Source organism: Osmerus mordax, chromosome 2, assembly GCF_038355195.1.
Source record: "Osmerus mordax isolate fOsmMor3 chromosome 2, fOsmMor3.pri, whole genome shotgun sequence".
Classification (NCBI taxonomy): Eukaryota; Metazoa; Chordata; class Actinopteri; order Osmeriformes; family Osmeridae; genus Osmerus; species Osmerus mordax.
The window spans coordinates 17,685,252-17,696,777 of NC_090051.1; the positions used below are offsets into that span (position 1 = coordinate 17,685,252).

An 11,526-nucleotide genomic window follows, 5' to 3' on the forward strand; every position below is an offset into this window, starting at 1 on the left:
GGGGTAGTCAACACCACTGAAGGCAGGTGATGAGAACCGGTCTCGCTGTAACTCATCAGATGAGATGCGACTGTATGAGGTCAGAACAACTGGTGTTTGTTGAGAAGATGAGGTCCTGGTCCATTTGGCTGTACTGTATTCAGTTATGCTCCTGCAACTCAGATCCACTTCACTACTGTTGCTGCTCTCTCGGAATAAAGTTACCTGAGTCTTAAATGTGACTGAGAACAACAAGAAACATGAACGAAAATGTAAATGGAAGTCCAAGTATTGAGTATTAAGACAAAACAGATAAGTCATTATTCCATCAGTTTGTTTTAAGTTGGAGGTTAACATTAGACACTAAATTCTAAGTACATTAAATCAATGCCAAAACCAACAGTGCTTGAATATTTGATCATCAAATCATTTGCTTTGTGAAGTCACTAATCAACAGGCACCTTTTTCAAAAAGGATATTTATAGTTAAAATGCAACAGCACATGTAGGCACACATCAGTTACAATGTTCTTTAAACATTCGCCTCATTTAGGAATATTAACTTTGCATGTGATTGTATCACTAGTAATAAATCATACAATACTGTACACACATGCTTTTATGTTCAGCAAAAATCCTGCTGCATATAACCATGTTCCATTGAGTCGGACTACACAGTCGTATCGCTTTTTGCTCTGCTGGTCAACACTGTGGATGATGACGTAGGCTGTGTGGTTGTAGAACAATGTGGTGTGAGAAGAGAAGCCGTCCTCAGCCTCCCACTGCAGTGTGGCTGCCTCAGGCATATGAGGCAACTTACAGCTCAAACTGACATCAGAACCCAGATCCACCTCTGCTAAACGTGGCAGTGTAACTTGAAATGGAAACAAATGGCAATACTCATTGATTTCATAAACCAAATTGTAAACATAAACAATCCCAATGGCAATACAAATTTGAAACATGTGAAATTGTACACATTGGTGAAGTTTTAAGCACAAAAAAAGGGAATCTGATTGAGCTATAACAGAGATAAACTGGTCAACTTACATTCAACAGCAAACACCTCAAATCTTGCCAATGAGAGTACATTTGGTTCCGTTTGGGTGAACAAAAACACTCCAGCAACAGTAGAGTGGGGCTGTATGGATAGATCAAGTCCGTCTCCTTGGGAAAACAAATTCTGACCATTTAAATCAGTCCATTTGTTCCTACTGATAGTGACAATTAACTGGGATTGGTTTCCATCATGTGGGGTCCACAACCACTGGTACTTTGTCTCACTGCTCGGTGGGGGATATGGGAGATATACTTTTTTATCACCACCAGCTATGAAGAAGACCTGCTTCGTTGACACTGTGAGAAGACAACATGTATATTATAAATGACTATGAGTAGACAAAGACTCTGTACTATATTCTCCCTGTATATTCTTTGGTGAGCACGCCAAACACAACAGTTTAGTCACACTCTTTTGGTGCATGACTTACCAGAGATTAGTACCATACTTATTCTAAATGAAGGGTGTTCCAAAGATGTGTCATAATGTCTCTGGTAAAACTGACAACTCACCTTCTGAAGACACACTGTGTATGTATCTGGATAGCCACATCAGGATCCACAACACGAGCATACTCAGGAAATGTACATCTTTCACCATGTTAACAAACAGACTCTGTCCATGTCCAGTTACCATGTCTTTACTCTGTTTTTTGTCTGATATTCATAAAGTACATACCGGAAAAATACTTTGTAAAAGAGGAAGGTAAGAATTGTCGGTATGATGCAAGTGAAAAAAAGAGAGGAAGAAAAACAGCAATAATGTCTGCTTCTCTGCTACATTTGTACATTAATCTTTCTCATATTGTAGGCCTACAAGGAATGTCACTTCACACTAGAGTCTAGTATGAAGTGAAACTGTCACTAGACAGTGGTGGCCACAGGCCTGGGAAGTGTAGGATCAGCTCTTATCAGATCTTAGGAGACCAATGTCCACTTGGCAACTAGGTCCAAGTAGGATTAGAAAATGTGAAGGGACAAATAACAGTTACAGTAACAGTGAGGGTAAAGTCCCCACCAGTTAAGTGTGAACTAGTGCAGAAGTTCACTCATAACACTAAATATAAATAAACTAAAATAAAGCTTTTTGATGTAGCTCCAAACAGGCTCCCCCCCAAGCTCCTTCTGACTTCAGCCAAAATGGTTACATGTTGAAGCTATGACAAAGTCTGTTAGTGCTTTGAGTAAAAGATAATTCTTTTTTTACCGATCTTTTTTAAAAGATTCCCCAGTGATTGTCTGGTTGATAATGGGCAACGTAGGTTTGAGCTCCGCATCCACGTTTACCGATAAAAGTGAAATCGACCTCGAATCTCTTGCCACTCACTTGTTCTCGAAGTTATTGTATATCGGTCTTTTGTGCAGGGCTTTTGACGAATAGTAAAGTGTAGCATTGGTGTTTAATGTTAGACACTGGAATTTCATACTTCTGTTTCAGTTGTAATCTTTATTTGTTTTCATAGAAGATACACGGGTTAAAGACGTTAACAGTAGTCTTTTAGCGTCGTTAGCCATCGATTGTTCTTTGCGTGCGTGTTTGTACCTACAAAGAAAAACCTTTTATCATGCATCGATTTCTGATCCCCAAACCATCTACTGCCCCTGCAACAAAGGGATATTAAACTCAGGCCTACTCCAGAGCGGGCAGAGCGTGCAGGTCCTAGTGGAAGCACTTCCCTGTCTCTCGGTACCAACGTTACCGCTGCTGTGGGTGAAGGCGAATATAGGCATCGCTCTCAAACTTTTTTAGAGTACTCAGCCAAGCTGCATGTTTCTGCTTCCCCTGTCGACAATTTGGAGCCAGAAATGATAAAGACATCACCTTCACTAGACAAGGTTTTTACCAATTGGAAAACGGCGGCGGTTTATTTTACGTAGAGCTCAAAAAACTATTTTGCGCTCAAATGAATGCCCAAAAATTTCGCCCCGAATGTGTATAACGTCTGGCTCCGCGTCTGATTAACACTCGGATCGTTAAGCAGACTCAAAAATGATAACATAATGGTTATATAAACTTGGCTTTCAACACACAGTAACTCACCACAACACTCATGCAACACTTACAATTAAACATCTCGACAACTGCTACCCACAGTAACACACACTGCATTTAGGCTCCTAGACCACCAGAGGGTGATGGAGAAACTGGTGGAGAAAGAATCTCTTAAAAATAACAATGAAAGAAAAATATATGCACTTCATTATGAAAATATATGCAAGTATTAGCGCATGTACATATATATGGGCATGTTTGAGTTTTCTCTAGGGGTTTCACAGATGTGGAGTGTCTCGAATAAGCCGGGGGGAATGTCCCTGTACTTACTGTAAGTCGCTCTGGATAAGAGCGTCTGCTAAATGACTAAATGTAAATGTGTGCCTTCACAAAAACAAGTATTTAAGCAAATATGCTTTCTTGAATAGAATTAGATATGTCTGGGGGAATAATGATTATTTGACTATTGCCCCCCTTGTATATCTTCAGCGACTTACTAACTGTATATTTTCGATGTGCACTCTGTTCTTTTGGATATATTAGATAATATCATAGGCTAATGCTAATCATCACTCAACCCAAGCATTTGTCTACACCTGATTTTATATTTATTTATTTTTAGAAACAAATCAGGATTTTGTTCACGAACGTAGGCCTAACTGCTTCGGGGAATAAGGAGTTAAACGTCACGTGTTTTGCACATTTCAAAGGCAGAGTAGCGGTCCTCTACACGTAAGTACATTTTGTTTGAGAATGCGTGTCATCGTCTGTTTGTCTTCTTATCTCTCAAATCGCTTTCTTGTGTTATTGTCAACGTTTATCCTGGTTTAGGCTTCAATATGTATTTGGCTGCTTTGGTTGGTCGGTGTACTAAAAGTCCTCTCCTTTTGGCAGACAGTTTTCGATATAGTTTTTTTTTTGCATTGGGATCAAGTGTGTGTGCGAAAGTATGTGTGTGTGTGTGTGTGTGTGAAAGTGTTAATGTTCATGCTAGTTTAGTGGGAGTGATAGTGGGAGTGGCCTACCGCAAAAAGGCTTAAAACTTCCAAATGGATTCACAGACATTCAAACGATTTTGGTGGACAGCTTGGTTATGAGCTAAAGGACAGTCTTAAAGTTTATAATAACGTGATGCGTAGAGGAGTGTAAAATCTTTAGGTTTGTGACAAACTCACCTGTTGGTCCATCAGTTCCTTGGTTTACCAACACAAGACCCTTGCTAGACAAGGACAGAGTACCATGTCCTTCCTGCTGTTTGAGGGGAAACACCATGCCTCCATCTACCAGAAGTACCGCATCGCACCCCCGCAGAAGGTCACAGACATTGTCCTAAACTACCTGAACCAGAAGGTGAGGCTTGTGTAGGTTGAGAGTGGGTTTATTGCGCTATAACATATTCTGGAGAGGCAATGTCTGCAGAGGGATTTTAAGTTCTACATTATATGCAAGATAAGATCGCCTCAGTCAAGTCTTCAGTGCTTTACACACTCATTTATGTAGGACTGTGACTGTTGACTCCTCAGAAAGGAAAGCCCCATATGCTAGCTGTGGACCTGGGCTGTGGGACAGGCCAGAACTCCCGCCTGCTAGCGCCTCACTTCAAGGAAGTAGTGGGCATTGATGTCAGCGAATCACAGTTGGAGGAAGCCAGGGCAGTGTCAGGGTACCCCAATATCACCTACAGGTGAGTTTATGCCCGTGTGACTAACGCAGTGAAACAGCAGTTTGCAGAGACCAACGTTCAATGTTCCCCCAGCCATGTGCAGTTAATATGTAATATAATTGACATGTTTGTGAAATGTCTTTGATTCAATGTCTCTGAGCCTGACTTTAAGAATGTTGCAGGCTAGCCAACCACTCTGTGACCAAGATAACAAGAAAGATAACAATGATTACAGATAACAACAGGCTCATAAGCCTCTTAAGTGACTACTTAATATTGTTAGTGCCTGGTTTTAAACTAGCCTACTTCTGCTTTACTCACAGGAAGGGTACCGCTGAGGAGCTCCCGTTTCCAGATAGTTCCGTGGACCTACTTACTGCCGCCTCGGCGGCCCACTGGTTTGACCAGGCCCGGTTCCTGGTGGAAGCAGCTCGGGTCCTGAAGCCAGGTGGGTGCATGGCTCTACTGGGCTACACTGACAGCTTCAGCCTCCGTTATGGCTCCTGTGACGACAGACTCAACCTTATCCATGCAGAGGTATGGACACGTACAATTCATTGCCCCCAAAAATCTGCTAGAAATACAACTGTAGATCACTCTCCTTTTTTGTGAACCACAAAACCACAGCTAAAATTCTCAAATATAGCTGTGCTTCCTGTAATGGTTTAGACTGGAACAGAAGTTCGATGTGGTTTCGACACACAAGCCTTTTTCCAGTCTAAGGTTGTGTTCCTGGTGTATGTTGTGTGTGTGCCCTGTGTCTTCAGTTCAAGAAGTCCCTGTTGCCTTACACCAGTACCAGGGTTGCTGTGGCCGATAGTAAACTGCAGGACCTCTACGCCGCTATTCCCTTTCCAGAGAAAGAGAGGTAAACCCTAGCCACACTCATACTGCCCCTTGTGTCTAAGCACAATAGGGACGTGTGGTTTACAAAGTAGTTGATTAAAAGGTACAGGGACCCACAGATCTTATCTCTTCTCCTCTTCCCCATTAGGGTTGATTGTGTACAGGTGAGCCAGCCCATCTCAGTGAGGGCCCTGGTGGGCTTTCTAGAGTCCTTCTCCATGTACCAAGCCTACAGCAGGTCAGAGCCACAGGCTGCCAGCTCACTGCTGCTCAACACACAGAACAGGTGATATGAGCTGGCAAAATAACTATGACCCTAATCCAATAGAACCTTTTACATGAGTGGTGTTAGTAGGTGTTCATGGTACTACCTGAAGCCATGATGTTATTTTATAGAAACTACAGAGCTGTAGTGCAGAGAGTATGCATATGCACTATACATACCTGAAAGTTCGTGAGGAAAGCAGTCCAGAAGTTAATCAGTAACTTAATCAATGAACTGCTATTGTTGTAGGCTCCTGGAAGAAATGGGCGTCACTTCACCTGACACTGAGATGGAGATACACCTGGGATATTTCTGTGTCCTGGCATCCAAACCCAAGTGAACATAGTCTGTGTTGCCATCGCCTAATCAACTACCACACCTTATTCAATAACTAGTAAACACTGCAGTCCTAATGCTTCTTGCTTCTGTTTTGATGAATAAAGCTAACCATTTTAGGTTTGTGTGAACTTTTTGTCATGGTTTGGTAAGAACTCATCTGTATTCGTAACATATTATTTCCACCTCAGTAGAACACAATTAAGTCCCTCCCCCTCTATCTCCACAAGTCGTCTGATAGTTTGTGACAGACCCTTTGCCCCTACATTGCCCCTGATGACAGAAGCTCTGCTTCAGCTTCTTAAAGGGACAGCCCACTTTGCTCCACTATCATACTTGGTCAGTTTTGTCTGAAGTAGTCTAAACAAATCATTGTTTGATGTTGGCGCCAGTTGGTCAGTGCTTATTATTATATTGTGCATTGAATGGGAGCCATCATCTTTCCATTGAAGTTATTTGCTAGTTGGTTGAGGTAAAATGTGTTTTAGTACAATCGGTCTGCAGTACCTGGAATTACTGTCAACCCTTCACAATACCCTCTAACTATCAAAACTATTTGATTGATGACTATTTAATTTCTATCATGACATAATTTTAAATAATTCTGAAAGCATTTTTACTTAAGTTTTTTTGTAACCATTTGCATAGGACTGTGCATGTGTGCCATATCCTCAACTCCAATTCAATTGATATTCAAAACTAGAATTGAATGTGGATTCCACAACATAACATTTGAGGACAAAAGGTTGAGCTAACAGGTTTCGCATGGAACTGTCCCTTTAAACCTCATCAGCAAACATGCCACACACCCCCACCCCCTTGTGAATGAAGAAAAAAAGGACACAGACCATGCATTGTTTTACGATAGCCCTTGGAAGGACAACCCTGGGAACGAAAAGCAGGGTTCACATGTTGAAGTTTAAGCAGCAAAGCGAACCAGTCCGAAGTTCTGTCTGTCTGTCTGTGTATAGCTGACTTATTGGGGGTTGCTGACGAGTTGAAGCACCATGGCTCACCGTCTGTTTGAGGAGAAGGAGCATGCTGCCTCATACTGGAAATATAGAGTATCTCCTTCAGCTCAGCTCATAGACAAGGTGCTGGTCTTCCTGGAGAAGAAGGTAGGAACATTTAGTAAACACAAAACCTTTTCCTTGTGTAGGAACTTTAATTTATAGCTGTCTTTAGTCTATTCCTGGGTTGCAATTCTTTCTTTAGAACCTTGAAGTGTTGTCTGTTACAGAAGGGCCTTCCTTTTGAACTCGCAGTAGATGTTGGCTGTGGGTCTGGACAGGGAACTGTGCTGCTGGCCAATCACTTCTCAACAGTGGTGGGGACTGACATTAGCCCTGCCCAATTAGAAGTAGCCATGGAGCTTGCCACTGCCCAGAACATCACCTACAGGTCAGTATTCAGATGTGGGTGTGAGTAACCAGTGTCAACATGTCAACCATGTCCATTGCATATCAAATTCTCTTTCATGTGTGTGTGCAGACACTGTCCAGCTGAGAACCTGCCATTTGGGGACAGTTCTGCGGATCTGTTGACAGCCATGTCTGCTTTTCACTGGTTTGATCGACCACGCTTCCTACAGGAGGCCAACAGGGTCCTAAAGCCAAGAGGTTGTCTGGCCCTGATCAACTACACTATGGACATGGAACTGAGCCATGCAGACTGCTGCCCCAACTCTCTCAATGATGTCTGCAAAGAGGTAGGAATCAAAGAAACACAGAAACCATGCAAAAGACATGTTACGGAACGTAAAATCTGGTGACTTTAATGTGATGCATCCCACCACCCCACCACTGGACTCTAGCAATGCGAGATCAACTAATGAATTCTGTCTCTGATATAAAAAATAAAAAAAATCTTTGACAGTTTTATGCAGCCCTGCAGCCCTATCGTAATCCTCACCTTGGCCCAAGCTCTGTGGAGCTCTACAGACAGACTTACGAGGCCCTTTCCTACACGGAGAAGGAATGGTAAAACAGCAAGATGATTATCATCCATGTAGAGTGGAGAAGCCTTTCTGAAGCCTAAGAGGCAAGCCAATAGACACATAGTACTTATCATACATATGTGTGATGATGTGATATTTGCGTGTGTGTGCATGTACTGTAGGCAGGAGTGTGTGTGGGTTAGGAGGTCTGTGCCTGTGTCCAGCTACATAGGGATGGTGGAGTCCTTCTCCAGCTACCAGGCCCTGCTGCAGAAGGACCCAGAGGAGGCCAGGAGACTGTCCAGCCACATCACACACAGGTCAGAGTCACTTATAGTCCATAAACTTGCAATGTACAATCTCTCGCTCTCTCTTTTACATTTACATTTAGTCATTTAGCAGACGCTCTTATCCAGAGCAACTTACAGTAAGTACAGGGACATTCCCCCCGATGCAAGTAGGGTGAAGTGCCTTGCCCAAGGACACAACGTCATTTGGCACGGCCGGGAATCGAACTGGCAACCTTCAGATTACTAGCCCGACTCCCTCACCGCTCAGCCATCTGACTCTCTTACCCCTCTCTCTCTCTAATCTCTCTATCACTTTTCCTAGGTTGTTAACAGTAATGGGTGTGACTTCATCAGAAACAGAAGTGATAGTTGGGGTTCGATATTTCTACCTACTTGCCTGCAAACCTGGGAATGAATGAGCACCAAGCCTGACTCCAGTTCACCTGGGTCCTGCCAAGCAGCACTTACTGGATCTCTCCAGGCGAACCTTTGTGTGCCCAGTCCTGATACAAAAATGAAATAAAACAAAATCCTGAATCTCTTCCGATCTCTCATAGGCTGTATTTCATCTAACACGCACACGCACACACACACACACACATTGGGGTTGACTGAGCAGCTGCAAGCATTTCCTCTGTTGTTGTTTTCCACCCCATTTCACAAGTTGATTCCAGAGTAATGAGCCATGGTGTATTTTCAATAGCATGAAGAGGGCAGGGAGTTGAGCAGGATCTGTGGAGCTTAGTCCTTGGTTCATTCCACTGTGCTGAAGTGAAGGGGAGGATGATGGCATAACCACAGTACAAGGCCAGACTGAGGAACGCTCCCCTCTATTGACTCCTTTCCACGTCTTTGATCAATAATGTTCCATGGCTGCACAGCAATGCATGGTCAATTTGGTCATGCTAGAGTTACAAGATAAATTGACTCGCTTGGATTCTATGATGCTCATCAAGATGTGAAATGATCATGATGTGTTGATGATGTATTACTGGAAGAATTCATAAATGTGATCAATATAACTGTATAGCATCTGACCAAGTATGACGCTTACATGATTCTCTGCAGTTTCACCGGATATACAGTATGTTGGAAAAGACTGCTTAAAATAAGCCATTGAACATTATCACAAAGCTTTAACACTGACAAAAGTCAACAATAGTGATGATGAATAATACAAAATCTATTGTGTTTTAAGTGTCGCTTGTGGAAAAGGGAGTTAATGCTGCAATGAACACTTGTATCCAATTAAGTGTCAATGGACAAGTGATGGATCACAAGTTTGGTCAAACTGTTGAGATAGATTGGGAAACTAAATGACCTCATTTGTCACTTAAATAGAAGGATATTGATTTTGAGGGAAAAGTAAGGTTCCCAAGGTCTATAGATTACTATATACCATCTGTTGATAAACTGTTCTTTTTAAAGCATATCCTAAATTCAGCTAAGAGTCGCTCCATTTCCATCTCCCTACACCTATTTTGATGATGCTATTATTTTACCATTAGATGGCCACTAGAGGTCAATGTGGAGGAAAATATTTTCTATAACAAATCATGTCAGTAAAATTGACTGCATTTGTTTTTTCTTTTGTCACCTTTACAACCCATCCTTATCCTCTTTAATTAACAAAAGTAAACTTGTAAACTGAACTTATAGGAAGAATAATACAAAGTATTTAGCCAGGTATCAAGCTTATCCAGCCTTCAAGCTCATCTAGCACAGCACTATATTTCTAGGCTACTAATTGCCTCCTGGGAAGGCACTAGGCTAAGAAAACATTCCTCTAAAAGAATCTGGTGTAAAATACATAATTAATGATGAATTAATAATGACAATTCAATTAATGTTTACTGACCTATTAAGTGTTTGCTGCCCAAGGCCACCATATACATTGCAGTGAGCTCACATAAATTGAGTCAGTTCACCATGTGCTAGATGACATTCATGCCATAACTGAGATCATATTTGTCTTATCTCTGGTTTCTATTTTATAAGTATCTATGTTGTCAATAACAAGCAGGTAGATAAGATGACATCAATTGCATCAGTGCAGTCCTCTTTTAAGATATGGATATAAAGTCACAAAAGCACTTTCTCTCTCTGGGTACTTCTGCCATTTAATAACATTATAGGATGCTCCTGATAGAATGAGTCATCCTTCTTACTGATCCAAGTTCTTTGTGTGTTTATGTGTGTGCGGGTTTGGCACCCAGGTTTCTGTGTGAGAGGATTATTTGTCTGATGTAGTCTCAGGAGCTTGTCTGTACTGTGTGGGCATCACAGGAGACATAATTACCTCGTCCTCCATCTGTGTAAACAGTCACAGAGAACATACAAAATCATGCTGTCCAAGAAAAGCATGGCTTTCCATGCCCCTAGAGTCATACCGATGGGTTTAGTGAAACACAACCATCCAAAAATTTTATAACAAGTTGGTTCCACACCAGCAGAACATAAACAACTGTCCAAAGTCAGTCTCAAGGGTCTCAAGTTTCCGCTCTGCCAGTTTTAGTCTCCCCTCTGGTGTGCTGGAGTGTGTGACTCCCTGTGTGTAGACTCCCTGTGTCTTACATTTAGTATTTTTCATTTAGCAGACGCTCTTATCCAGAGCGACTTACAGTCTTGTGCTGGATACCTTGTCAGTTGGGGGTCTAAGAGAGGCCAGACTGTAGAAATGAAGAATTTCACACTTCAGATACTGTACATGTACTGCGTCATCATCCTTTGCGTTTATAATCACTGGGGATTCAGAGTCAGTATAATGCGAAACATGTATAAAAATTGTTAGGATTAAATTTGACTACTGGCCTGAATGGTATAGATTATACACAGTGGGAAGTTGCCAGTGGTGAACAAACGTTGTCAGCAGAACTGTGAATAACTGCAGATTCAAGTTGTGTTTGTTCCATCAAGCTTTTTCCATAACATCCCTTTAAATTAATTTACACCTTTTGATTTTAAAACAATTAACAAATAAACAATTTTAATAATATGTTTGTACTTTTTTCAATGACTTAATGACTTGAACAATGACTTAAACATAATTGATAATATTGTCTGATTTAAGTCTGTCTCGGAACCATAGTGACTTTTCGACCTGTCTAACCGGACGTAAATAACGAACGGGACAATTGCTGCACTTCCGCCTTCAACACCG

General features: G+C 41.7%; 2 protein-coding genes across 3 annotated transcripts; both read left to right on the forward strand.

Annotated features, from left to right (window-relative positions):
* Positions 1–4,087: 4,087 nt before the first annotated feature.
* zgc:162396 (uncharacterized protein LOC555292 homolog) lies at positions 4,088–6,271 on the forward strand. The gene is made up of 6 exons (XM_067259943.1): positions 4,088–4,380; positions 4,554–4,714; positions 5,017–5,230; positions 5,461–5,561; positions 5,688–5,825; positions 6,054–6,271. Exons 1-6 carry the CDS (start codon positions 4,270–4,272, stop codon positions 6,142–6,144), a joined length of 816 nt encoding a protein of 271 aa, XP_067116044.1. The 5' UTR covers positions 4,088–4,269; the 3' UTR covers positions 6,145–6,271.
* A 776-nt stretch (positions 6,272–7,047) lies between these two features.
* Positions 7,048–8,907, forward strand: zgc:162780 (uncharacterized protein LOC555377 homolog). 2 transcript variants are annotated; one of them, XM_067259138.1, is made up of 6 exons: positions 7,048–7,258; positions 7,381–7,541; positions 7,632–7,848; positions 8,016–8,119; positions 8,259–8,396; positions 8,689–8,907. In XM_067259138.1, the coding sequence occupies exons 1-6, from the start codon at positions 7,148–7,150 to the stop codon at positions 8,783–8,785; spliced, it is 828 nt and encodes a 275-aa protein (XP_067115239.1). In that variant the 5' UTR covers positions 7,048–7,147; the 3' UTR covers positions 8,786–8,907. The 2 variants fall into 2 exon arrangements, with proteins under 2 accessions (XP_067115239.1, XP_067115248.1); XM_067259147.1 differs by having other exon boundaries at positions 7,056–7,258; positions 8,301–8,396.
* Positions 8,908–11,526: the final 2,619 nt, after the last annotated feature.

Coding starts and splice junctions, on each gene's coding strand:
- zgc:162396 (XM_067259943.1), top strand. CDS start 4,270: ATGTCCTTCCTGCTGTTTGAGGGGAAACACCATGCCTCCATCTACCAG. Junction 4,715..5,016: donor TACCCCAATATCACCTACAG/GTGAGTTTATGC, acceptor CTTTACTCACAG/GAAGGGTACCGCTGAGGAGC. Junction 5,826..6,053: donor CTGCTCAACACACAGAACAG/GTGATATGAGCT, acceptor CTATTGTTGTAG/GCTCCTGGAAGAAATGGGCG.
- zgc:162780 (XM_067259138.1), top strand. CDS start 7,148: ATGGCTCACCGTCTGTTTGAGGAGAAGGAGCATGCTGCCTCATACTGG. Junction 8,120..8,258: donor TCCTACACGGAGAAGGAATG/GTAAAACAGCAA, acceptor CATGTACTGTAG/GCAGGAGTGTGTGTGGGTTA. Junction 8,397..8,688: donor TCCAGCCACATCACACACAG/GTCAGAGTCACT, acceptor CACTTTTCCTAG/GTTGTTAACAGTAATGGGTG.